The following is a 27,239-nucleotide window of genomic DNA, read 5'->3' as shown; positions in this document are numbered from 1 at the left end:
GACAGAAGGCTTACTGGTAAAATGCAAATCCAGTTAAATCGTTTCAAACGCACACCATTCTTGAGCGTAACAAAGGCAACGTTTTCATCAGGAGTATTCGTTTTCTATTAAATTGGGAATTGAAATACTGGGTTAGCATTAAAGAATATCCCGACTTTAAAAACTTATATTTCATAAACTATTACACTTAGCACTATAAATGATTCATAAAAATAAACTGTGAAAGTTTTTTGAAAGCAAGTAACTACACGTGCACGTTCCGTCCTAGCGCAGCCAGAAATTCCTTCTGGTGGGTTTTTTTTTTTTTTTTTCAGACAGTCCTTACACGTGTATTAGCTACTGTATTAGGATTGTCAACAATTTTAAAATTCAGTTTTTAGCCAGTGGGAGGGGGGCAACCAGTTTTTGGCCCCCTCCCACACACACCCTTTCGCTGTGCCATTGACATTACACCACGCTGGATTGACCCTGCAGATGATGATGATTTACCCTTTTTAGGTTGGTCAGCCAGATTGCCAAACTTAACCCCATGTGATTTTTTTATGAGGTTTCGTCAAAGACAGTGTTTATGCACACATACTCATCACATATTTACTTACGTAATTAAACACAAAAAAGTTATCTGTGATAATCTAAATCTATACTTAAATAACTTTCAAAAAACTCAAATCCAAGCTCACACTTAACTCTATATAAAGATGGAGGAAACATCAAAAACGGTCAAGTGGCGATGAATAGCAGTTCGTCATTGCTCAAAAAAAAGCGTACTTTAGAAAATAAGCAAATAATTAATAAAGTTTTTTAATAAATAAATAATTTTCCTAAAATAAAATAATAAATTGTCTGCACAGCTCTTTTTTTCTGTTAAAAATAAAGCACTCCGAATTTACTTTTATTTCCCGTTGCCAAAAATAAAACAAATGCCCATTAAAACTTTAGAATGAAAATAAAAGTAAATTATCTCAACAATCCTTATTTCACAGTAAGAACTAGGACTCCGGAATTGGATTTGGAGTAGTGGAGTCGGAGTCGGACTAATTTGTGGGTTACAAAGTCTGGGTCAGAGGTCTATCTATCTATTTTCTTATTTATATTTTTTATTTATCCATAATCTGTCTATATCTATCAACGTACATGTGTCTATGAAGTTCGAGAATATTTTCCTTTTTTGAACATCCATCTATGTATTTATTTAGATATGTATCTATTTCTTAACATTTATTTATCTATCTATTGATCTTTTTCTATCAGTATTAATATTTTTATCTATTTATCTTTATATATTTATCAAAATATATCAAAAAACCCTTCTTTACAAAGATAAGTTGCAAGTATTTAACTTTTATTTTCGTAGAATTTTCAAACCGTTAAATTCTCCAAAGCTATAGAAAAAATTGGTAGATATTCAGAAACAGTTCGTCATTGAACATAGAAACATATTTTACTTGAAAGGTAAAATATAAAATGTTGCGCTAATATTTCCCAATTTTAAACAAGCCACAGTTAGTTTCTCTTCTCAAAATTTTCGTAAAAATCCCTTAGTTTAGAGTACAGCTGTCAGACTGTTACTAAACTAAGGGGCGAAACAACCCATAGGCCTACTGTGCCCATATTAGTAATGTCAGACTGTTAATAACTTAAAAAAGCAATTTTGAGTAAAGTATAACATAAGTGAGAAATTATAATGTGCAAACATACTTGAAATTTTACCAAATAACGAGACATTTTTGTTTGGTTTAACAAGTGCTCTCAAAACGAGTAACCCCTACACACAACACATTTCTATGTTTAATGTGACACGCAAAGTTTAGGTGCTTTTCAACTGTTAGCAGTAACTAACGAAAGATTGCGAAACGCCGTGAATGTGAATCGTAAAGCTTCTTTAATGACCAAGTTAAATCCATAATTGCCTCAAAAGAATTTCTTAAAGGATATAAATGCTATTTCTAGTAAGGGTTAAATTTCGTTTTGTTCTCGCAAAAACGTGGTAAAGTTATAAAAGGTCTACTAATGGCTATAGTTAAAGTTGATTAAAATGCGGTTCAGAAACTGGTTCTTTTTTTTTCTAAGTAGTTTAGCCATTTTACGTGTTGAATATTGTACAGGATGAGACGCCTTAAAGTTGAAGAAATACAATTCAAATTACATTTTTTTTATTCGCGTAGTCTTTACGTCAGACACTCCAGGGAAAGACATTTTAGAAGTCGAATATTGTACAGGGTGGGTCATGAAAAAAAAAAAAAGGCCCTAAAGTTCATTAAATGCAATTGAAATGTGTTAATTGTTCATCTATTTTTTTCCGTCAGATTCACAAGTGACAGTAGTTTTAAGTGGAGTCTATCGTAGGTAGAGGATCTGAAATATGACCCATCACAGAAATATCTGCAGTTTTTACTTTTGAAAGCTTGAAAATACTCCTTGGTTTTTAGAAAGAAGGTAAATTCATTGCGAAACGCCGCTTTAGACTTTTACAATATAGTTAGATAAATGAAGTCACGTAAATACAGAGTTTGCATAAAAGAATATCCCGGTTTTAAAAATTTATATTTCATTACCTATAGCACTTACCACTATAAATGATACATAAAAATAAAGATAAACTGTCAAAGCTGTTTTGAACGTACATAACTACTTAAACGTGCATGTTCCGCACTAGCGCAGCCAGAAATTCCTCCAGGAAGGGTTTTCTTTGTCGCAATAGTTCATACACGTGTATTAGCTACTGTATTAGGATTGTCAACAATGTTATAACCAAGACCTCTGGGGGTGTTTTTAGACCCCCTCCCAGTAGGGGAATAATGAGAGTTCTGCAACAGGAGGCGGTGGCGCTAGTATGCATCTACAATCCGCCTCCCCCTCCCACTCTTCCTCCCACCGCCTCCTCCACTTCCTCCCCACCCCCTCCCGACCTTGGGGTTGACCCTCCCCACGACCGGGGCCGCCGCGAGAACCCGTAGAAGGTGACGAGGGTTTTTCCCGCGTTTTAGATATTTTTCCCGCGTTTTCGGACTTAGAATATTTTGAACTTGTTGTCATGGTATCCACAAAGTTTTTACTTTTTGGATGGCAACACTTGTTTGAGTTTCGGTTTTGGAATGGCAACACTTGTTGTCATGACAACCAGAGTTTTTAGTTTTCGGTTGGCAACACTTGTTGCTATGTTTTAACTTATGCTATGTTTAACGTCGGTGGCGCCATCTATTGAGATATTTCCGGACTTTTGAATATTTCTGCGAATTTAATTATTTTTATTTTTACAGAATGTGGCGGTCGGGAATCGAACACCCAAACTTTGAGTTAGCAAAAACGTATGCTAACCACTATGCTATATTTTTCATTACTCTTTCAGTCTTAATGTGAATCTGTACCATGACAACGAATATTACAATTAAATTAATTTTAAAACCATCAGTTTAATTTACTCTTTAGTACTAATCATGGCATATCATTAACTGAATTTCAGCTCATAATTGAAACTATCATCATCATTATTATTATTATTATTTTTCATAATTACAATGTTTTCACTTAAGTAAAGATTTATTTAAATACAACCCATTCGAGATTTTAGATTTGGTTCAATGCTTTGTGGACTTGAAATATATTTTAAACTTTGATTTTCTTTTTTCATGCATTTCAAACTTTATCATTTTTATTTTTTTCTAACTTGTTAAATTTTCTTAACTAATTTCATTTTTCTTTGTCAAATTTACAAATATTTTTTCTAACTTGTAAAAATTTCGAAGAAATAATTTTCTTAAACTAATTTTTTTTTTGACTTTCATACAACAAAATATTTTTTCTTACTTGTTAAATTTTCAAAGAAATAATTAACTTAAATATTCTTTCACACATTTTGAACTTTAACGTTTTTTCCTGTCATTTAGCACTTTGATTTTTTTTTTTCACTATTTTAGCGTTTTTCAATTATTTTCAGTCTTTAACTATTTTCTTAACTTTTTAGTCTTTAACTAATTTCAAGCATTTCAGACTTAGATTATTTTTTCGTGATTTCGATTTTTTTTTTTTTAGTATATTTTAGAGTTTGATCATTTTCTCGCTTGTTTTTACTTTATCGTTTTTTTTTTTCCCGATATTTTTAAACTTAGAAATTTTTCACAAGTAGTGACAGGAATCGAACCTTCAAATTTTTCAAAACGTTATCATGTCTTCAATTTTTGCAATCATGTCAAACTTGCAATCAATTTACTCGTAGTAGTAATTAACACTTATCATTAACAAATTTTCTCAGATTTTAAAAAAATCAACTTAATTAATTTTTTCCAGTAAGCAAATTGCGCACTCAAGTTACATTCCAACACTGCATATATGTTTCAAGAGTTTCATTGAATTTATCACATTCCATTTAATTAACTATAATAATTACTTTTTCATTAATACTTAACTTAATCATTTTATCATACATTTATTCCAGTTACAAAATTATGCTTAAAAGTTATTTATTTTTCTTAGCACAAGAGATTTTAACATGTTCCTACTAAAATGCTTTTCACTCTAGTTTGAGTTTACTAAAATAGCAACTCATTTACGATTTAGATTCATTTAATCGTCTTTGATTCTTTTTTCATTGTTAATATTTTAAATTATCACATACGTTATTATTTTTATACATTTATCCATTTAATTTTCGAAAATCTACAATCAATTTACTTTTCGTATTAATTAACACTTATCACTATCAAATATTTTCATGAATTTTAAAAAAATTATCTTCTTAAATAATTTTTTACTGTAACCAAATTTCCCACTCAAGTTATATTTTATCACTACATATGCCTTTTTCATGAGTTTCACTTAATTTATCGCATTTCATTTAATTAACTCTAATAATTATTTTTTATCATCGATATTTAAGTTAATCATATTTTCCTTTCTTTATTTTTTTTTTTCATGCAAACACTCTTGATGGAATATAAACAAAATTTTCAACTTTCATGAATTAAATCCCCTCTGAATATTTTATTTTACTTTACCATACTTTACTATTTTACTTACTGCGTTTTACTATTTATCATTCATTACAGCTTTTCCAAAATATTACTTTACAACCAACCAATTTCATTAACAGAATTTTCATTACAATTTATAAATTTCACTTTTATTTAATTATTTTTACCTACGGTAAAATAAAACACATAACACAAAAAAATGTTAAACATCAATGAAGTACCCAAGAAATGTTAAAATTATAAGTCGAGTATCAAAACTTCATGTCAGCAAATTTCAAAAATAGACTTACCGAAAAATAACTTCTACTGAAATTCATTTCAAAACTTGGAATCAATTTACTCTTAGCATTAATAAACACTTATCATTAAGAAATTTTCATGGATTTTAAAAATCAACTTATTTAATTTTTTTTCCAGTAAGCAAATTTCGCACTCAAGTTACATTTCATCACTTTATATGCTTTTCAAGAGTTTCATTTAATTTATCACATTTTATTTAATCAACTCTATTAATTATTTTTTTTGATTAGTATTTAATTTAGTCATTTTATCACATAGTGTTTTACTTTATTATTATTTTTTTTTTCATACAAGCACTCTTGTTAGAATAAAACAAAATTTTCAACCTTCATGAATTAGAATCACTTTGGCTATTTCATTTTCCCAATAATATTTTACTTTAACAACTAATTTCTTTAACAAAATCGATATCATTTATTTTAGTGTTTATCCTTTTCGAACGATACATTCAAATGGACAGCTATACGTTAAATTAAGAAAACTTAATCTAAATTTTGACAAATTAAGTTATAGCTAAATACTGACTAAAATTAAGTACAAAAGACTAACCTTTTTGGGGTGAAAATCCCTCAAGTACCAGCTATCGCGAAGTTATTTAAAAACAGTGAATGAAATTGTAATAAGTGGATTGTTAATTATAACTCAATCTCACAAAATTACAATTACATGCATGTTTTATTTGAAATCGCTGCATACGGCTGGCTGCCCATCGTCGATTTGCAGAACGCATGCCGTGATATCGCAAATCAACTCGGCTGTTGAAAGAAACTACCGTAATCCCACAGCACTTCGGATCGTCCACACACACGCATCGAGGCGAATTGAGAAAATGACTTTATCAATATTGCTATCTACCCCCTTTACCGATAACAGATAACAAACCCCACGTGCTAGTATTATTCACCACCTGGCCTACGTCTTTCAAGTGATGTCACTGTTTCTGACCAATTAAAATTAGTTCACGTTTCTCAAATATCAAGCACATAGATCGGCAATAGCCTGATGTCAGGTTTTTCCAAACAAAATTTTAGATTTTAATTCGTAGTTTCGAATTAATTTCTTTTTCATTTCAAACTTATAAAAAAAAATTTCCAGCTTGTAAGAATATTTCTTTCAAAAACAGATTTTTGATTCAAAACAGTATTTTTTCAAACTTGTAATATTTTTCTACTTAGAAAATGAAATCAAAAATTTTTGTTTTCTTTAATCATATAAAATGTTTTTAAGAAATAATTTCTCAAACTTGTAATATTTTTCCACTAATTAAAAAAAAAATCAATTTTTTTTTTCAATCATATAAAAATAAATTTTTAATCTTACAACAGTAAATTTTTCCGCAAAAATATTTTTTTCAAATCAAAATAATAATAATATTTTTGTAACATATTGTTTTTTTTTCCTTTCAATCTTTTTTTTTTTTTTTTTCAAAAATTTTCAAACTTACGAAATAAAATTTTTTCAACTGAATCTTCAAACGAAATGCTTTAATTAAATTTAAAACTCAATATCACTTTACTCTTAGTATTAATAACCAATAGCACTTAACCATTTACTCTTTGCACTCTAAGTATTAATTAACACACCACGCATTAGAAATAATAATAATAATGTTTAAGATACTTACAAATCACTTACTCAAGCTTTCAAATATCCATCTAGCATGTTATTGTTCATTCGTGTGAGGGAACTTGTAATAAAACTTTACTTATCAACCGAAATTATAAGCGAAAATATCGCATTTTTTAGCACTTAATATAATCCTACAATTAACAAATTGGTTTTAACTTTGAATTTAAGAAAAATAAAAACTATTACACACTTAGTAACATATCTATCGATGTATATATATTATTTCATGACAAATCACAAATAGGTGAGGATCTTTTATCGATCATGTGACCCAACTAAGTTAAGAAAGAGCGTTCTTATCTCATATGAGAATTTATAAGTCTTTAATATTTCTCTTTAATGTAAGTGTATTGATACGTACGAGTTTGTGTATGTGAATATAACTGTGTATTGTTTTCAAATCCATTGTCATGTTTAAGCTTTACGGTTCTAATTTTGACTTTCCACTTAGCATTATTTGAAGTCCTTCGCATGCATTAAACTATAGAAATATTACAAAAAATTATATTTTCATTCAGTCTTAATTACAAAACCATACAATAAGATGAAGACAACACCGATAGTATAAAGATTACTTACAATAAAGTGCATATAAAAAATATATGTAAGAGTGATTTCAAAGTATAATCCATCAACCATATTCAACAACTCAATCAAAACACAAGTCTCTTTTAAAATGATAAACACAATTTATTCACACACACAGTAAAAGACAATTAAAAAAACTTTCATCTTTAAGTAAAACTCTTCAAAACTTTCAAGCGTATTTTTAACATCGATTGCATCAAATAAATCAGACACATGACATTTTAAACATGGACTATCAACATTCAAAGTAACGAAGTCACGAGTCAAGTTTTCCCCAATTAACATTAAAAAGAGCCCGTTCGAAAAAAAGTGTCGAACTTTCGACCCCTTGTTAATGATTCACATTCATGCACTCTCATGTAAAAAATGAATCCATTTTTACAATCCCCACACATTCTTTTTTAGAAAGGTAGTTTATGTTGCATATGAGCTCATCAAATAGTCACTTACGTAGAGAATCAGCCAGTTTACGAACTTCTTGTGATGTATATGTGCCGATTTTATCACATCGACAATCACAGGGATATTTTTTCTCAATTTCCGAAAGGATGTACTCTTTTAGAGTATAAGTCATAAGTTTGTCTTTGACACTACGTGAGATACAAGGGGATGCGTAGCACAATTTGTCAATCTGGCTTTCCAAAAGTAGAACTCTATCAGGCATCAACTGGAACACTTCTCGTTTCAGTTTGAACAATCTTTGCACACTAACACAGATGTTACCATTCGCACTCGACTCTCCTTTTTTATAACAAAAGCGAAATCACGGTCTTCGATTAATTTTTGATTTACATTTTTACGTAGGCTTGAAATAAGTGATCTCCACACATCTGGTTCTAAGGAAATACCATCCATAGTTGGTCGAAAAATACCATCTTTCCCACACGTATATCTTCTAATATGCACGCGTGTACGTTTCCGAAAAGTATTCACCTAAAGTGAAAATACAATCACCCAAGTGTATCATATCATCAGGCTGTGGAGAAGCCTCAATGTTCATTTTCATGTTCGTTGCATCCCATCTGTTCATCTTCAGGCTTCAAAGTTTCAGAATGATTTTCACCAGCGTTAGTCATTCTCATTCTTAACTCTCATAGGATTAGGAGTCACAATACTAAAACAACTTCCTGTGAACTTAAAAAATAAATCAAACTAGGTTTTAACACTAGCTGGTGAAGAAAAATCCTAAGTACATAGAATAAAATTTCACGATCTCTTTCAAAGCTCAGAATCACCCTGAAAATGATTCTCCAAACATCCACTATAAACCAATGAATATTCACTTTAACCAATGAGAAGTGTACATAAATCTCTTGCTACTGACGTCATAGAATATCACATGAACTTTTGAGCAGAATTGAGTTGTTTTACACAGTATTCAGATTTTTAGAAAATGCCAACACTTTGACTTCCAAATTCATCCTGACCTACTACGAGTAATTTTAAGATGGTAGCAGGTTTTCACATCACATCGAATGCCGATGACGGTTTCGCATCTCATGCAAATTGACATGATCAATTACACGTGATTGATCATGTCATGCGTGAGATGCGAAAACGTCATCGGCATTCGATGTGATGTGAAAACCTGCTACCATCTTAAAATTACTCGTAGTAGGTCAGGATGAATTTGGAAGTCAAAGTGTTGGCATTTTCTAAAAATCTGAATACTGTGTAAAACAACTCAATTCTGCTCAAAAGTTCATGTGATATTCTATGACGTCAGTAGCAAGAGATTTATGTACACTTCTCATTGGTTAAAGTGAATATTCATTGGTTTATAGTGGATGTTTGGAGAATCATTTTCAGGGTGATTCTGAGCTTTGAAAGAGATCGTGAAATTTTATTCTATGTACTTAGGATTTTTCTTCACCAGCTAGTGTTAAAACCTAGTTTGATTTATTTTTTAAGTTCACAGGAAGTTGTTTTAGTATTGTGACTCCTAATCCTATGAGAGTTAAGAATGACTAACGCTGGTGAAAATCATTCTGAAACTTTGAAGCCTGAAGATGAACAGATGGGATGCAACGAACATGAAAATGAACATTGAGGCTTCTCCACAGCCTGATGATATGATACACTTGGGTGATTGTATTTTCACTTTAGGTGAATACTTTTCGGAAACGTACACGCGTGCATATTAGAAGATATACGTGTGGGAAAGATGGTATTTTTCGACCAACTATGGATGGTATTTCCTTAGAACCAGATGTGTGGAGATCACTTATTTCAAGCCTACGTAAAAATGTAAATCAAAAATTAATCGAAGACCGTGATTTCGCTTTTGTTATAAAAAAGGAGAGTCGAGTGCGAATGGTAACATCTGTGTTAGTGTGCAAAGATTGTTCAAACTGAAACGAGAAGTGTTCCAGTTGATGCCTGATAGAGTTCTACTTTTGGAAAGCCAGATTGACAAATTGTGCTACGCATCCCCTTGTATCTCACGTAGTATCAAAGACAAACTTATGACTTATACTCTAAAAGAGTACATCCTTTCGGAAATTGAGAAAAAATATCCCTGTGATTGTCGATGTGATAAAATCGGCACATATACATCACAAGAAGTTCGTAAACTGGCTGATTCTCTACGTAAGTGACTATTTGATGAGCTCATATGCAACATAAACTACCTTTCTAAAAAAGAATGTGTGGATTGTAAAAATGGATTCATTTTTTACATGAGAGTGCATGAATGTGAATCATTAACAAGGGGTCGAAAGTTCGACACTTTTTTTCGAACGGGCTCTTTTTAATGTTAATTGGGAAAACTTGACTCGTGACTTCGTTGCTTTGAATGTTGATAGTCCATGTTTAAAATGTCATGTGTCTGATTTATTTGATGCAATCGATGTTAAAAATACGCTTGAAAGTTTTGAAGAGTTTTACTTAAAGATGAAAGTTTTTTTAATTGTCTTTTACTGTGTGTGTGAATAAATTGTGTTTATCATTTTAAAAGAGACTTGTGTTTTGATTGAGTTGTTGAATATGGTTGATGGATTATACTTTGAAATCACTCTTACATATATTTTTTATATGCACTTTATTGTAAGTAATCTTTATACTATCGGTGTTGTCTTCATCTTATTGTATGGTTTTGTAATTAAGACTGAATGAAAATATAATTTTTGTAATATTTCTATAGTTTAATGCATGCGAAGGACTTCAAATAATGCTAAGTGGAAAGTCAAAATTAGAACCGTAAAGCTTAAACATGACAATGGTTTGAAAACAATACACAGTTATATTCACATACACAAACTCGTACGTATCAATACACTTACATTAAAGAGAAATATTAAAGACTTATAAATTCTCATATGAGATAAGAACGCTCTTTCTTAACTTAGTTGGTCACATGATCGATAAAAGATCCTCACCTATTTGTGATTTGTCATGAAATAATATACATCGATAGATATGTTACTAAGTGTGTAATAGTTTTTATTTTTCTTAAATTCAAAGTTAAAACCAATTTGTTAATTGTAGGATTATATTAAGTGCTAAAAAATGCGATATTTTCGCTTATAATTTCGGTTGATAAGTAAAGTTTTATTACAAGTTCCCTCACACGAATGAACAATAACATGCTAGATGGATATTTGAAAGCTTGAGTAAGTGATTTGTAAGTATCTTAAACATTATTATTATTATTTCTAATGCGTGTGTGTTAATTAATACTTAGAGTGCAAAGAGTAAATGGTTAAGTGCTATTGGTTATTAATACTAAGAGTAAAGTGATATTGAGTTTTAAATTTAATTAAAGCATTTCGTTTGAAGATTCAGTTGAAAAAATTTTATTTCGTAAGTTTGAAAATTTTTGAAAAAAAAAAAAAGATTGAAAGGAAAAAAAACAATATGTTACAAAAATATTATTATTATTTTGATTTGAAAAAAATATTTTTGCGGAAAAATTTACTGTTGTAAGATTAAAAATTTATTTTTATATGATTGAAAAAAAAAATTGATTTTTTTTAATTAGTGGAAAAATATTACAAGTTTGAGAAATTATTTCTTAAAAACATTTTATATGATTAAAGAAAACAAAAATTTTTGATTTCATTTTCTAAGTAGAAAAATATTACAAGTTTGAAAAAATACTGTTTTGAATCAAAAATCTGTTTTTGAAAGAAATATTCTTACAAGCTGGAAATTTTTTTTTATAAGTTTGAAATGAAAAAGAAATTAATTCGAAACTACGAATTAAAATCTAAAATTTTGTTTGGAAAAACCTGACATCAGGCTATTGCCGATCTATGTGCTTGATATTTGAGAAACGTGAACTAATTTTAACTGGTCAGAAACAGTGACATCACTTGAAAGACGTAGGCCAGGTGGTGAATAATACTAGCACGTGGGGTTTGTTATCTGTTATCGGTAAAGGGGTAGATAGCAATATTGATAAAGTCATTTTCTCAATTCGCCTCGATGCGTGTGTGTGGACGATCCGAAGTGCTGTGGGATTACGGTAGTTTCTTTCAACAGCCGAGTTGATTTGCGATATCACGGCATGCGTTCTGCAAATCGACGATGGGCAGCCAGCCGTATGCAGCGATTTCAAATAAAACATGCATGTAATTGTTGTTTTGTGAGATTGAGTTATAATTAACAATCCACTTATTACAATTTCATTCACTGTTTTTAAATAACTTCGCGATAGCTGGTACTTGAGGGATTTCACCCCAAAAAGGTTAGTCTTTTGTACTTAATTTTAGTCAGTATTTAGCTATAACTTAATTTGTCAAAATTTAGATTAAGTTTCTTAATTTAACGTATAGCTGTCCATTTGAATGTATCGTTCGAAAAGGATAAACACTAAAATAAATGATATCGATTTTGTTAAAGAAATTAGTTGTTAAAGTAAAATATTATTGGGAAAATGAAATAGCCAAAGTGATTCTAATTCATGAAGGTTGAAAATTTTGTTTTATTCTAACAAGAGTGCTTGTATGAAAAAAAAAAAATAATAAAGTAAAACACTATGCGATAAAATGACTAAGTTAAATACTAATCAAAAAAATAATTAATAGAGTTGATTAAATAAAATGTGATAAATTAAATGAAACTCTTGAAAAGCATATAAAGTGATGAAATGTAACTTGAGTGCGAAATTTGCTTACTGGAAAAAAAATTAAATAAGTTGATTTTTAAAATCCATGAAAATTTCTTAATGATAAGTGTTTATTAATGCTAAGAGTAAATTGATTCCAAGTTTTGAAATGAATTTCAGTAGAAGTTATTTTTCGGTAAGTCTATTTTTAAAATTTGCTGACATGAAGTTTTGATACTCGACTTATAATTTTAACATTTCTTGGGTACTTCATTGATGTTTAACATTTTTGTGTTATGTGTTTTATTTTACCGTAGGTAAAAATAATTAAATAAAAGTGAAATTTATAAATTGTAATGAAAATTCTGTTAATGAAATTGGTTGGTTGTAAAGTAATATTTTGGAAAAGCTGTAATGAATGATAAATAGTAAAACGCAGTAAGTAAAATAGTAAAGTATGGTAAAGTAAAATAAAATATTCAGAGGGGATTTAATTCATGAAAGTTGAAAATTTTGTTTTATTCCATCAAGAGTGTTTGCATGAAAAAAAAATAAAGAAAGGAAAATATGATTAACTTAAATATCGATGATAAAAAATAATTATTAGAGTTAATTAAATGAAATGCGATAAATTAAGTGAAACTCATGAAAAGCATATGTAGTGATAAAATATAACTTGAGTGGGAAATTTGGTTACAGTAAAAAATTATTTAAGAAGATAATTTTTTAAAATTCATGAAAATATTTGATAGTGATAAGTGTTAATTAATACGAAAAGTAAATTGATTGTAGATTTTCGAAAATTAAATGGATAAATGTATAAAAATAATAACGTATGTGATAGTTTAAAATATTAACAATGAAAAAAGAATCAAAGACGATTAAATGAATCTAAATCGTAAATGAGTTGCTATTTTAGTAAACTCAAACTAGAGTGAAAAGCATTTTAGTAGGAACATGTTAAAATCTCTTGTGCTAAGAAAAATAAATAACTTTTAAGCATAATTTTGTAACTGGAATAAATGTATGATAAAATGATTAAGTTAAGTATTAATGAAAAAGTAATTATTATAGTTAATTAAATGGAATGTGATAAATTCAATGAAACTCTTGAAACATATATGCAGTGTTGGAATGTAACTTGAGTGCGCAATTTGCTTACTGGAAAAAATTAATTAAGTTGATTTTTTTAAAATCTGAGAAAATTTGTTAATGATAAGTGTTAATTACTACTACGAGTAAATTGATTGCAAGTTTGACATGATTGCAAAAATTGAAGACATGATAACGTTTTGAAAAATTTGAAGGTTCGATTCCTGTCACTACTTGTGAAAAATTTCTAAGTTTAAAAATATCGGGAAAAAAAAAACGATAAAGTAAAAACAAGCGAGAAAATGATCAAACTCTAAAATATACTAAAAAAAAAAAAATCGAAATCACGAAAAAATAATCTAAGTCTGAAATGCTTGAAATTAGTTAAAGACTAAAAAGTTAAGAAAATAGTTAAAGACTGAAAATAATTGAAAAACGCTAAAATAGTGAAAAAAAAAAAAATCAAAGTGCTAAATGACAGGAAAAAACGTTAAAGTTCAAAATGTGTGAAAGAATATTTAAGTTAATTATTTCTTTGAAAATTTAACAAGTAAGAAAAAATATTTTGTTGTATGAAAGTCAAAAAAAATTAGTTAAGAAAATTATTTCTTCGAAATTTTTACAAGTTAGAAAAAATATTTGTAAATTTGACAAAGAAAAATGAAATTAGTTAAGAAAATTTAACAAGTTAGAAAAAATAAAAATGATAAAGTTTGAAATGCATGAAAAAGAAAATCAAAGTTTAAAATATATTTCAAGTCCACAAAGCATTGAACCAAATCTAAAATCTCGAATGGGTTGTATTTAAATAAATCTTTACTTAAGTGAAAACATTGTAATTATGAAAAATAATAATAATAATAATGATGATGATAGTTTCAATTATGAGCTGAAATTCAGTTAATGATATGCCATGATTAGTACTAAAGAGTAAATTAACTGATGGTTTTAAAATTAATTTAATTGTAATATTCGTTGTCATGGTACAGATTCACATTAAGACTGAAAGAGTAATGAAAAATATAGCATAGTGGTTAGCATACGTTTTTGCTAACTCAAAGTTTGGGTGTTCGATTCCCGACCGCCACATTCTGTAAAAATAAAAATAATTAAATTCGCAGAAATATTCAAAAGTCCGGAAATAAAAAAATCAACCTCTCAATAGATGGCGCCATGAACGTTAAACACCGCATAAGTTAAAACATAGCAACAAGTGTTGCCAACTGAAAACTAAAAAACTCTGGTTGTCATAACAACCAAAACTTTGACGTTGCCATTCAAAAAGTGAAAAACCTCCTAGTCTTCTATGACTAGAAAAACGACAAAGTCCAAAAACGCGGGAAAATATCTAAAAACGCGCGAAAAACCCCCGTAACCTTCTTCAAGTTCGAGGCGCAACCCAAGGTCAACCCCAAGGTCGGAGGAAGTGGAGGGGCAGCCCAAGGTCATCCCCAAGGTCAGAGGGGGAGTGGGAGGCGGCTATGAGCCGCAGAGCCGCCTCTTGGGGCAGAACCGGCCTTATCTCCCTACTAATAACCATACAATAAAAAACAATTTTAAAAGAAATTCCTTAAGGGTTTTAATTGATGCGACATCTGTCCCGGCAAATTTTAAAAACTGGTACTTTTTTTTTGGAAGTTTCAAAGCTAGAAATGTTTCAAGAATGCAATATTTCGACTGTTTCATTTTTAAGCAACTAAAGTTGTTCATATAATTAATAACTTTATTAATAACTTTATATAACTTAATGTAACTTATTTATTTCTTGGGAACTTTCAAGTTAAATAGAATATATTAGAAATTATATTGCACAGTTTATGGTTCCCAAATGTTCAGCACACAAACTTTTTAATTAAATACAATTTCCCACTAGATTTAGTTGTATGGTACAGTTGTGCATAACCTAAGAACAATAATTCATAATATTATAATTGTAAAAATGAATGTTCTCAACATAAATTATTATAGGCTGAAGCGGCCGAGTGACACCTAATGATTAAACCAGGCCGAATGCTTCATTCAATCCCTTCTTTGTAGTGCGGTTTTTACTACAAAGAAAAACCCCCATAAGATTTGTGAACCATTTTAAATTTACCATTAATTCGGAATTCCAACCAAAGTTCGAGTTTTCAGTATTTATACCAGTAACGTTTTCCTTCAGTAATGTACGCATTCATTTAAATTCAAATTTTACTGATGTTTATAACGATGGAATTTTCGAAAATTTTGCTACAAGAAACATGAAAAGTTTTGAATTTTAAGAACTTAAATTATTAATTTCTAGTGCATTTTTGGTCACTATTCTTGCAAGCCAAAAGATAATCAAAGAACGAAATTAAGACATTTTTTCTATGGTGGAGAGGGAAAGAGAAACCAGAATCCTATCTTCAATTGTCATATATCTTAGAAGTAATGTAATGCATTACAAAAATATGGATAAAACATTTCATGTTGTGAACTGTCAATAAATGGTAAAATACTTTTATTTTCATATAGTCAAAATTTTATACTATCAATAGCGCAATATCATTATTTTCGACTGAAATGTTCTTCTATTAAGTGAGCTCGTAGCAAGTTGATGAAAACTATGGAAAATAAAAATGAAGTACCGAAAACTTTCTTATACTATTCGCTTTTTCGACAAAGGCTTATTTTAGCAGTGAAAAAAGATAGGAACAAAAGAGTCATTTTAAAGTTATTCATTTGAGTGAAAAACTCAAACAGCTTTGTAAACGAATACAATTCAAAACCGTTTTAAAGTTCATGTTAAGGCTAAGAGAAAACATAAGAAAATAAAAAAATACCTGATACCAATTTAAACTCTAGTGTCGATGGCGCTAAAAGATTCGAGGTCCCCCCTAAAGGGAACAGAAATTTCGGAGGCATTTTTCTAATGAGGGTGTCTTCAAATATTTTTTGAGAGAACCTCCAATAGCTGTACATCGTAATGCCTTTTTCTACGAAAAAAAGAGCAGTACTTACCATAAAAAAATTCAAATGGGCCTTGAAATTTTGGAGAAATGGAAAAAGATGGGTTAATTCGGATTATAGATTTTTTTTGTCCAAAGATTGCTGTTTAAACTTCAAACAGCTGTGTTTGGACAGAAAATAACTTACAGTTTTTACAGGGGGCAGATTCGACCTTGATCTTAATTCTAAGAAAAAAATTTCATCTAAGATCATGTGATCAAGGAAAGGAAACACGAAGCGAACCCCAATAAAGATTTATCACCCGCATCCGAGTGGTCAGAAAGATGGTGGAGGGACGTAGGGAGATTTGAATGGTAGATCGTCGTTTTAATGTGTTCTGTTAGTAGGAGGTGAGGAGTAAAATACGGGAAATAAGAAAAAGAAGTAGAAGGCAAAAAAAGGCAAAAAAGTAAACGGACAGCGAAGAGTGTGGGAATCACAACTGAATTTCAGATGGCTCCTCAAATGTTATAGATAAGGCAGTTTTTGCTGGACAAGGGGTGTCATTTTCTGTTCGTTTTCTTGGTAGATGAGCTGCCCTATTTTGGTCCAAAATCTTTTCTTCTTCTTCTTTTTTTTTTTTTTTGTCACAAATGAGTAAGACCGGAGTTTTTTGTATGCGCATTTATTATTCTCAAGTATTGAGGGGGACTTTTGACGAGTACAAAATATTGACGGGGACGTGTCCCCTCTGTCCCCCGTGCCAACGACGCCCGTGTCACAAACATTGTGTGACTGTTTATGTTGCTTAATAACTTGTTTAATTAAAAGTATATACTTATTTATGTATTATTCCTTTCACAAGTGTCTCAAATACTAATTGTTTACGTATATTTAATTTTTTAGTATTGTGTTTTAGTTCGTTTTAGTAGGAAAAGGAGTTATGTCACACAATAAATTCTCACCTCCATCACCTAAACACAAAATGCCATTCCTCATTAACACGTGGCAGTAATGACAACAAATTTTATTTTCCATGTTACAGGAGCCTCCTTGTTTATTTACCAGCAATAAAGAAGTTGTGAGATTTTTGTCGAAAAATAAAAAGATAGATTTTGGTTTAAAAACTTTGGGCGGTTATTCTGACTTCTCACCTTCGTGAACTTGAATTTCAGGGATGTAAATTAATGTAAAAAAAAGAAGTGAACATGTTTTCATATGCTTAACATGTGCAGATTGTTGCAACGACGAAAAAAAAAAAAAATCCCTGAAAAATGTATCCATTAGGCCTACATAATGGAAAATTCCTCACCTCCGTGAATCTTACCTCCGTGACAGACCTTATCAATATTATTATTTCTGAGGTGAAAATAAATGATGGAGGGGAAAAACATCGATAATAGAGATTCTACCAAAATTGTAAATTGCCAGTATATCCTCAAATTTACTAAATACTGTTTTTCAACATACATTTGAAACTACTAATTTAGCTGTACTTTAATTAAGTGAACTTAATATTATGTTTCCACTAATCATTAAAATAGCTGATTGTCTGCATAATTAACAAAATTACTGCTTTGATACTAAATTGGTCTTGATTTTTAAATAATAAAAGTTTTTTTATTTTTTTTTATTTCCGCGAAGGCATTTTTTTTAATTTTATATTTTTATTTATGAGTAAAATAATTGGAACTTAGCTGGACCATTGTTTATGATTACTTCTAGTAGGTAACACTTTCATGTAAGAATGAAAAAAAAAAGTTTCGAAATTGAAAGATATTTGCGTTTAAAAGTTACGTTTTCTGGAGAATGAACCATAAAAACAAATATTATACGTCAGTAGTCGACAATGCACAGTTCTGTTTTTTTTTTTTTTTTTTTTTTCCCAAAAATATGTTTTATATAGAAATACGCCAAAAAAAATTTCAGAACTAAACTTTTTTTTTCGTTTGATTTTTGCATGCCCGTTTTGGGGGATCAGGAGGGGGCAATTATCCATCCACGTAGGGGGGATCATGGCGCACACTGCGCCATTGAATTTTTTAAAGAGGGGGTGTTTTGAGGAGTATGTTTCTGATTTTTAGGGTGGGTTCTTGCTTCTGGGGGGGGGGTCGGCGCGATATTTAGCGGGGATGCTCCCTTGTTCTTGGGGGGAGGGGCACCCCTGAATTAACTCCCTCCTAGCTTTGACAAATAAATGTATTTCCATATTATGTGCGTGCTGCTTTTCGATATAATACGCATCGAGTATGTACGCTTTTGATATCCCCTTTAAAAAAATGAAACCACGGGTCTTGGTTTTGTGTTTTACCGAACATTTATTGAAACTCTCTTATTTGGACCCTAATGTAATGTTGCTGTGCCTCTAGATCTGCCGGTCATACACAGATGTCTATTCTTTAAGTGCATCAATGACCACCCAAAAAGCAATTATCAAAACATTATAATTATGTAGTTTGAAAATTTTAAATATATTTTGTAAAGAACGATAGGTGGCAGCACTAATGAAGACAAACGAGAAGAAATTTTGCATATCCGAAGTTTCGTTCACTCCTGCACTTTTCCCAAACCCGAACCTGCGGGTTTAAAAAATTACTTCTTTTTCAGGGGGCCCTACTAGTAGGTCATGGCACATCTGCGATATTGATTTTTTTTTGGGGGGGGGGGGAGGGGTGTTTTGGGAAAATTTTCCTTTTTTTCCCGGGGGAACGAGACTCCTTCTTTATCGGGGGTCATTATTGAGACCCCTACAACGGATTCGTTTGAATATATTGTTGAAGTTTTCAATTATTAATTTTCGAGTATTTCTGCACCCAATAAGACGAAAATATTTCAATAAATACAAATTTAGTTTTCGAGACACTGGAAATATTGCAGATGCCCATTCCTACTGGAACAGCAGAGCAGGAAACTAACCAAGGTGAAAAGCAAAATGTTAACTCGAATTCAAAGGGTCGCAGAAAACTGGTCGCACAGATGGATTTATGAAAGGGAACTTCTCGCAGAGCTCTGAAGAAATTGAAGTAACACGGTTATCATGTTCGTACAGAATTTTTTTAAGACTGATCTAGTCACTCGCTTACGTGCTTCTAAACTTCAGTAAGTGGGGTGGCGGGTGGATCTAAAAATTAGTAAGTAGTGTCGATTGAAAGCAGAAAGTAGTGTGAATTGAAAGCAGTGAGCATTGAAGATCTTTAAATCAGGTTAAACAAGTCAGATTTCGGTGACTTTGAAGGGTTTGATGCCATTGGAATGAAGGAGGAAGAGAGAAATAGGAATGTTTAAAAATAGATTTTACACTTGTGAAATTAAAATATGTGCATTTATCTACATTTAATTAATCATCGCTGAAAAAAAGTGTGAAAGGTCGAGGATAACCACCCCTCGGATAAACCGCTCGTTTATAATCGGGAGTTTAATTTACAGTAGTCAGAATACAGTAAAACCTGTAAAGTTGACCACCTTTGTAAGTTGACCATCCGTCTATGTTGACCGCTTTTGTCAGGAACGGAATTAGTCCTATCTTATATAATGAAAGAAAACCTCTGTAACTTGACCACCTCTCTATCTTGACCACCTGTATATCTTGACCACTAATGTACGCCAAGTTTGGTTTGGAGTATTGTAAAAAACCCTTTGTAAGTTGACCACTTGGTTTATTTTTAAAAATTTTATTCAACAAATTATTATTTTTATTATTTTTTTTTATAGCTTTCCAAGAATATTTTTGATGCCAGACCAGCATTTTACCAACTAATGAAACAGCAGCATAACTAAACCTCCTTTTGAGTTTAACCACATGGGAAAACTACTAAGAACCCTTTTATTCTCCAAACTTGTTTTTCTTTTGTTGTTAAACGAAAAAAATTTTATTTTTTGATTAACTATAATTTTTTAGGAGCTATTAATATAAAATGATTAACTTTTCATAAATAAGACTTTTTTTTTGATCAATTTACTGAAATTTTAAATTTTCATAACATGCTATACATCATTCTGGGAAAATAATCTCTAAAAATATTCGAATAACATTTTATATTATTGATTCAAAGTAATGCTAAACAATGAAAGTGAGTTGAACAGAAAGAGTAAGTGTCAATTAGGCAAAAAATGAATGCATGGTGCAAGACTTACAAAATAATAATAATAATAATAATAATAATAATAATAATCATCATTACCACCTTTATAAGTTAACCACCTGTCTAAGTTGACCACCAAAGTATTGCACCGCAAGTGGTCAACTTACACAGGTTTCACTGTATACGAATCTGGTCCACCGAAATACCACAAAGTTAACCATGAAAAGATTTTACATTCGGCGAAAATTCCTAATCGTGGAGAAAATCCATCTTGGCCGTGCTGCAAACAAAAAGCTACTGGAAGTGACAGTGTGCAATGTGCATGGAAAATGAAAATAAAAATGGCGTGTCATTTCGAAAAGTATAATATTGCCAACAAGCAGTTTTTTTTCATTTAAAATTAATGGTATTTGTAAAATAAAATATTTTATAACCAGTGGATTGAATTTTGGATCACTCGGAAAACTTCATGCAAAAGTGGTCTAAGTAGGCATATTCAACTCTAACAGAATTTGCTCACATCGAATCCAATTAATTGTATCCACAAACTAGAAAATCACCCGCCAAGGTAAGACGGATAAAAATTGCTTCTACATTTCAACGAAGCAATCGCCTCTTTGGCGATATTTTGATAGTTGGAACTTCAACCAGGGTTGCCAGATTTAGGAACAGTAAATACGGGACAGGCTTCTAGGAGTGAAAAGAAGAGGGGGGGGGGGGTGGACTTATTTTTGAGACGTCGCTGTAAATTCAATCTCAACAAAGCATTAAACCTCAAAAGATGTCGCCTATCAAGATATAAAAATAGTTTTCATTGCGAATGACGACGCATGCGCAGAGTTATATTTCCAATATTAGTCAATCAACAAAGAAGCAACCATTCGGCTCCTAATAGTCTGCCGCAAAAAAAAAAAAAAAAAAAAAAAAAAAAAAAAAAAAACACATACAAACCAAATTAAAATTAAAACTTTTCTTTTTGTTTGATATCACATGATTTTCTTATTGCTCATTATTTCACATTTTTTGCTTATTTTTTCCCTTAAAATAATGTCTTGTTCTGTAAAATATTGTTATCAACTAGAATACGGGACTTTAGCCGTCCCGTATGGAAGTTCCCCGGGACGCGCGACACTTTTTCAAAATACGGGACTGTCCCTTGAAATCCGGGACGTCTGGCAACCCTGACTTCAACCCTAATTCCAGTGGATTTACCCTAAACTCCAGTGCATAGCGTTCATTCTCGACCTCTTTTTCGTTTCTTCATTCTCCTAAAATGACAGTCTAATCAGTAAAACCATAGACTAATAATAAGAGTAGACCGAGCTATGGCAACCCTTTTGCTGCTCATAAACCAAACCATGTGACTGGTGGATATCCTAGCAACAGCGGGCGTTAATCGTAGCAGACGATCAACGCCAGCGCGAAATAAAATAAATAGAATTGATGGAACACGGAAGAATGATCTTTTATGGAGTCCGATTTGTAAATTTGTTATTCTAAGTTGTAAATATTTTGTTAATATAGTGAGTTTTTCGTTTAGATAGTATTGTGCATTTTCTTTAGTCAATTTCAATAACTCTCTAAGCAATAAAAGATGCAAGCGACCAAGAAGAATCAGCAAACGGTAAGATTTTTACCTACAGTTTCAATTTAAGATACCGATTAGTACATTTTTGCGTTAACGCAAAACGTTTACGCCATTAAGTTCACGCCAGCGCTGACAGAAATAAAAGTTACCGAAAACTGATCAAAAACTAGTACTAATGTCAAAATAATGCATAACTAAAAGAAAAAAAGTTCAATCTCTGCACCTGGAAGTTTTTTTTAATGAAAACACATTGTCATAAAATACATGTCGAGTGCCAAACTATAGATAATGCTGCCATCTAGCAACCATGCTGCCAAAGTCTTCGCCAAGCCCTTCCACTAGTCACATGATACATCTATGAACCAATTTTCTTCATCAGCAAGAATGAGAAAGCTCGGTCTACTCTTATTATTAGTCTATGAGTAAAACAGTTAAGTTACCGGATCCAGTTTAGCCTTGTCAAAATAAAGCCTTTCCCTGCATGTCAAACGTTGCCATAAAATATTAAATAACTTACTGAATTTTTGGTGCTTCAACAATGAAAAAATGCTGTTACGCATGCCATGGCGCGAGTTTCATTGTTCATGACGTCAGAGCGTTACTCGATCATTGAATTGGCTATTATATGTATGAGGCAAGTGCTGTCGGTAGTTTCCTTTGCAACACCAAGATGGAAATTTCTCGCTGCGCTAGTGGTAGGCGGTAAACACCAATCGTAAAACGCGACTTTTGTATCTTGTGCAAAAGTGATTGCGAAACAATTCAATTGCTCAAAATCTTGATTTGGTAACCTTAGCCACTCTTGCTTTCAATACGACTCAGTTATATATATTTATATATATATATATATATATATATATATATATATATATATATATATATATATATATATATATATATATATATATATATATATATATATTTAAGCTGTAACTACAAGCTTACCATATTTTGCAGCTTCTGTTGAGGCAATGCATTCTTGCAATTTTTCTTCTGCGTCACTCTTTTTAAATACCTGTAAGTAAAATTTTATTCTTCTCACTGCGCATTCAAAATAAATTTGAAATCAAAGACCGATTTGACTTTCACGCTTCATTTCAAAATTTCTTGATCGTTGATGTGATGAAAGATATTGAATGAAATGTTTTTGATAACGTATTTACCTATCGCTAAACAAATCTTAGTTTTTATTTTTATTTTTTCTCTTATTTGATAAACTGTGAAGAGCTGTTTAGTTTTTATTTTTCATTAGTAATAAGGCAGTTTGAAATTTTATAACATTTGACACACGTACTATGTCAATCATCAAATTCATGTCAAACAAGCTCGTCGGGGGAGGAGAGGGGAAACAGACAAAAAGAGGCACTGTTTCCCCAACAAAAAAACCCTCCATCTAATTTCTAATTCTTCAATATTAATTTTAAATTTTTTTAAATTTTTGACTTTATTTTTGTTTTGGTTTTAGCGATACGTTTAATCCTTCTTTCATACTTGTTTTTATCCTGCCTTCCCGTAAAAGTTAAAGAAAGAAAATACTAGGAAAAAAGGCATAATGGATCTTAAAAATATCGCTAAAAAGGGAAAAAGTGTTAAATCAATAAAATAGTTTTTTAATATCGAAAAATATTAAATTAGAAAGTAGCGTTTTGTGATGAGGAAAATGTGTATCTGTCGGTTTAACTACAGATCTGTCAATCATCCCCCCCCCCACCAAAAACAATAGAGTGAACTGGGTGAAATTTTCAATTTTCTTGCAAATTTTTACTTGTCTGCGGGTTAAAAAAAGGATGAAACGCTGCTTAAATAGCCGATGTCTATTAAAGCTGCGTTTCTATTCATAGAATGTACCAATGTCAAGAAGAAATATATTTTAAAGAACTCGTAGCATCTTCACAACAAGCATATTTGACATAATAGAACTATTAAGTAAGTTACCGCCCTATAGCCTTGACTTCCTTAAGAGGTTTTCCATCTCCAGCTCAGTCACTTTCCTATGCCGGGCTGATGAGTGCTAATAAGCACGAAACTGCAATCCTCGGCTGGAAATGACTGAGCTGGCGGTGTATTTTTTGTATAATAGAACTAGTTCAAGATAAAAGAAAATAAGCAGAATGCAAATGGTAGAGGTTCCCTGAAACCTCGAAACACGTATATGCAGTAATCTGCTAATTTTGTGCTTGAAAACGTTGCACAATTTACTTCTCCGCACAAAGGTGTTTATTTATTTCCAAACGGAATGTGCAAAATACAAATTCTTCTACGGAAAAATAAGATTCAAACCTTACTTTTTGATTTCCTTTCAGCATTAAAACTTTTGGGTTTCTTGTAATAATATTTCAATCAGCTTGCATGGGAGCTCATGAGAACTCATCTAAGGTTCTTCGTTTCAATAATGGGTAATGTTTTACTTTTTAGAAGGAATTCAAATTTTGCCGGAAAATAATAGCAGAACATATTTTTGGCAGTGCTGCATTGATATACCCTATGATTGCTGCCTAAATTAATACTTTGTATTGCATTTTAAGAATTTTTCAAAAATACTAACATTAAAAACATCCCGCAACAATACACATAAATGTCTATTTTTCTCATTTATTTCTTTTAGTTTGTTTTTTATTACGTACTAGTGGTACCTGCACGGCAGAAAAAATAAAAGGTCTTTTGATTCGTCTGTATATTTACAAATAATGTTTGGTGAATTTTCTCGCCAATTGGCTTGTACCCATGTTACACTTACACGTTATGATAATTTCGTATCTCGCCAATTGACTTGTGCCCATGTTACGGTTCCACGTTATGATAATTTCGTAATTTACTCGTCCATCTTATGATAATTTGTTCTTAAAATTGGAATAGAAAAAGAACCACATCGAATTTTCGAAAAATCGCTTCCAGGTGCACACCCCCATGCTACAAACAAACTTTGTGCCAAATTTCATGAAAATCAACCGAACGGTCTATTCGCTATGCGCGTCAGAGAGATCCAGACATCCTACAGACATCCTCCGGACATCCAGACAGATAGAATTTCAGCTTTATTATTATTAAAGATTGCAAGTTTAATACAACGAAAATGCATTTCGCCTTGCTATATAAAATGTATTTTCAGAAAAATGAAAATTCTTACTACTTATTTCCAACATATCAAACTAAGTTACCTACAATCTTCCATCTAAATGTTAGCGTATACCCTATTGTCATTTTATCAATGCACAGGAAACCTTCTACTGCTTTTACGACAAAGAGGGCCTCTCGGTCGCCCGGATCCCCTCCCCCCATTAAACTTAGAAAATTAATGCTACTTAGGTTCCTAGCAGGCCCCCCTAAAAGTCCTTTGTTTCCGACTAGGCTGACAAGCCTCTCGTCGGGCCTGCTCCCTCACTCAGGGGTGCCCACAGGGGGGGGGGGTTGCGCCATCAAAATTTTCGGGGAGATTTTTTAATTTTTAACTTATTTGTTGACTGATTTTTAATTTTGACGAAATTTATTGTTTTATTCTTTTTATATTTTATTTCATTAGTTTATTTCATATGTGTGTATTCTAATCAAATAATAATAATAATAATTAAAGTAAATAAATAAAAAATATTTAATATATATATATATATATATATATATATATATATATATATATATATATATATATATATATACATATGAAAAAAAAGAGACCTAAAATTAAAATAGGAAAAGAGGGTTTAGACTTTTTTCCAGGGGGGGGGGGAATTTGCGCCTTTGAAATTAGGGGGGGGGGGCACCCCGTCTTCACTTAAGAAAAATAAAAGATTTACTTTTAACTGGTTCAGAAGTAGAAGTAAAATGAAGTTCCGAAAAGTTGACAATAATTCGTCTCTTAGAAAGTTCTTACCTTTTCCTCATCTCTGCTTAATTCCACAGTAGGAATCCGTACTCTCTCCTCCCATTTCTCGGGAATACCGCTGTGCACTACCCGTGTTCCAAACTCGAATGCCGCCATTGCTGTGATTGTTTTCTCGCTTTTATCTGCTCCTTTGTTCACAGAGAAATTAAAATCTGGTCAGATAAATTTTATCAGTAAATCCCATATTTTCTGCTACATTAGAAATAATCATGTTTGTTTGTTGTTATTATTGAAAAACTAGCATTCAAACTTTTACTTTTGCAAATTTCGGTCTTTAGGTTACTTCATGAAATGTAAATGGAAAGCCTACTTTGCCTTACTTCGATCGTTTGGCCGAGTCTGCATTCTTTCCTGCAAACACCTATATACCACACCCCTTCAATACCTGCCCCCCAGGACCGTATCCAGACGGAGGGGCTCGACAGCCCCCCCCCCCCCGAAACCCAAAATGTTTTGTACTGTAACACAAAAAGTTCTTTTTTTAATTCTTCTGTCAGAAAAGGAAAATAAAGAAGTTTTTTTATTCTTAATTTTGTAACTATGAAACGAGTGAAAATTTGAAGAAATACAGACAAAGCAATTCTAGTTCTCATTAGCTACAACGCATACTTGAAATTTATACCCATAATTAGGGTTTCCTGCTCTCTTTTCGAATTCAATTCAGAGCCCTTGTCAGTTTGTAGACTTGCCCTACTCCAGGGACGTGCGCAGAAATTTTGAGGCCCGTCACAAATGACTTTTTCAGGCCCCTCCATATTGTTTACTCCTATTTTCATTCCTAGTTTTAAAAATATTGGGCCCCCTTTAGGCCCGGGCCAACAGGTGTCCCTTCTCCCTCTTGTACACGCCCCTGCCCATCTCCCCCTAAAACTCTTTAAAAAACTTACATTGCACCGATTTCGAGCCGGAGACTCCCCAAGGGCCGGGTCCCAAGTTTCCGATTAGGCTGGTATCTGGTTACCAAGATGTGCCAAATTCAGTTCTTTGATACATCCTGAGTAAAAAAGGCAAAAATGATGAGGCTCGCGCCTTTGTAGCATATTTTTCAAGATCAATTTTTGTGATTGATATGTTCCATGTCTTGCCATTTAATACCGAATTCACTATTTGGGAAGTTCTTTTGTTATTGCTTGTTTTTATCTTACTTCTACTG

At 31.5% G+C, this 27,239-nt stretch overlaps 1 protein-coding gene across 1 annotated transcript in view; it reads right to left on the bottom strand.

Annotated features, from left to right (window-relative positions):
- The window catches only part of LOC129220725 (cystathionine gamma-lyase-like), a 77,868-nt gene extending 51,686 nt beyond the window's left edge, over positions 1-26,182 (bottom strand). The window contains exons 1-2 of the mRNA XM_054855155.1: positions 26,075-26,182; positions 23,152-23,221 (exon numbers count right to left, since the gene is read on the bottom strand). Coding sequence (XP_054711130.1) covers positions 23,152-23,221; positions 26,075-26,182 — 178 coding nt within the window. The remainder of the gene's footprint in view (positions 1-23,151; positions 23,222-26,074) is intronic.
- Between the last annotated feature and the right edge of the window lie 1,057 nt (positions 26,183-27,239).

The sequence above is a fragment of the Uloborus diversus genome, chromosome 4 (assembly GCF_026930045.1).
Source record: "Uloborus diversus isolate 005 chromosome 4, Udiv.v.3.1, whole genome shotgun sequence".
Classification (NCBI taxonomy): Eukaryota; Metazoa; Arthropoda; class Arachnida; order Araneae; family Uloboridae; genus Uloborus; species Uloborus diversus.
This window is presented reverse-complemented; position numbering and strand designations above follow the sequence as displayed.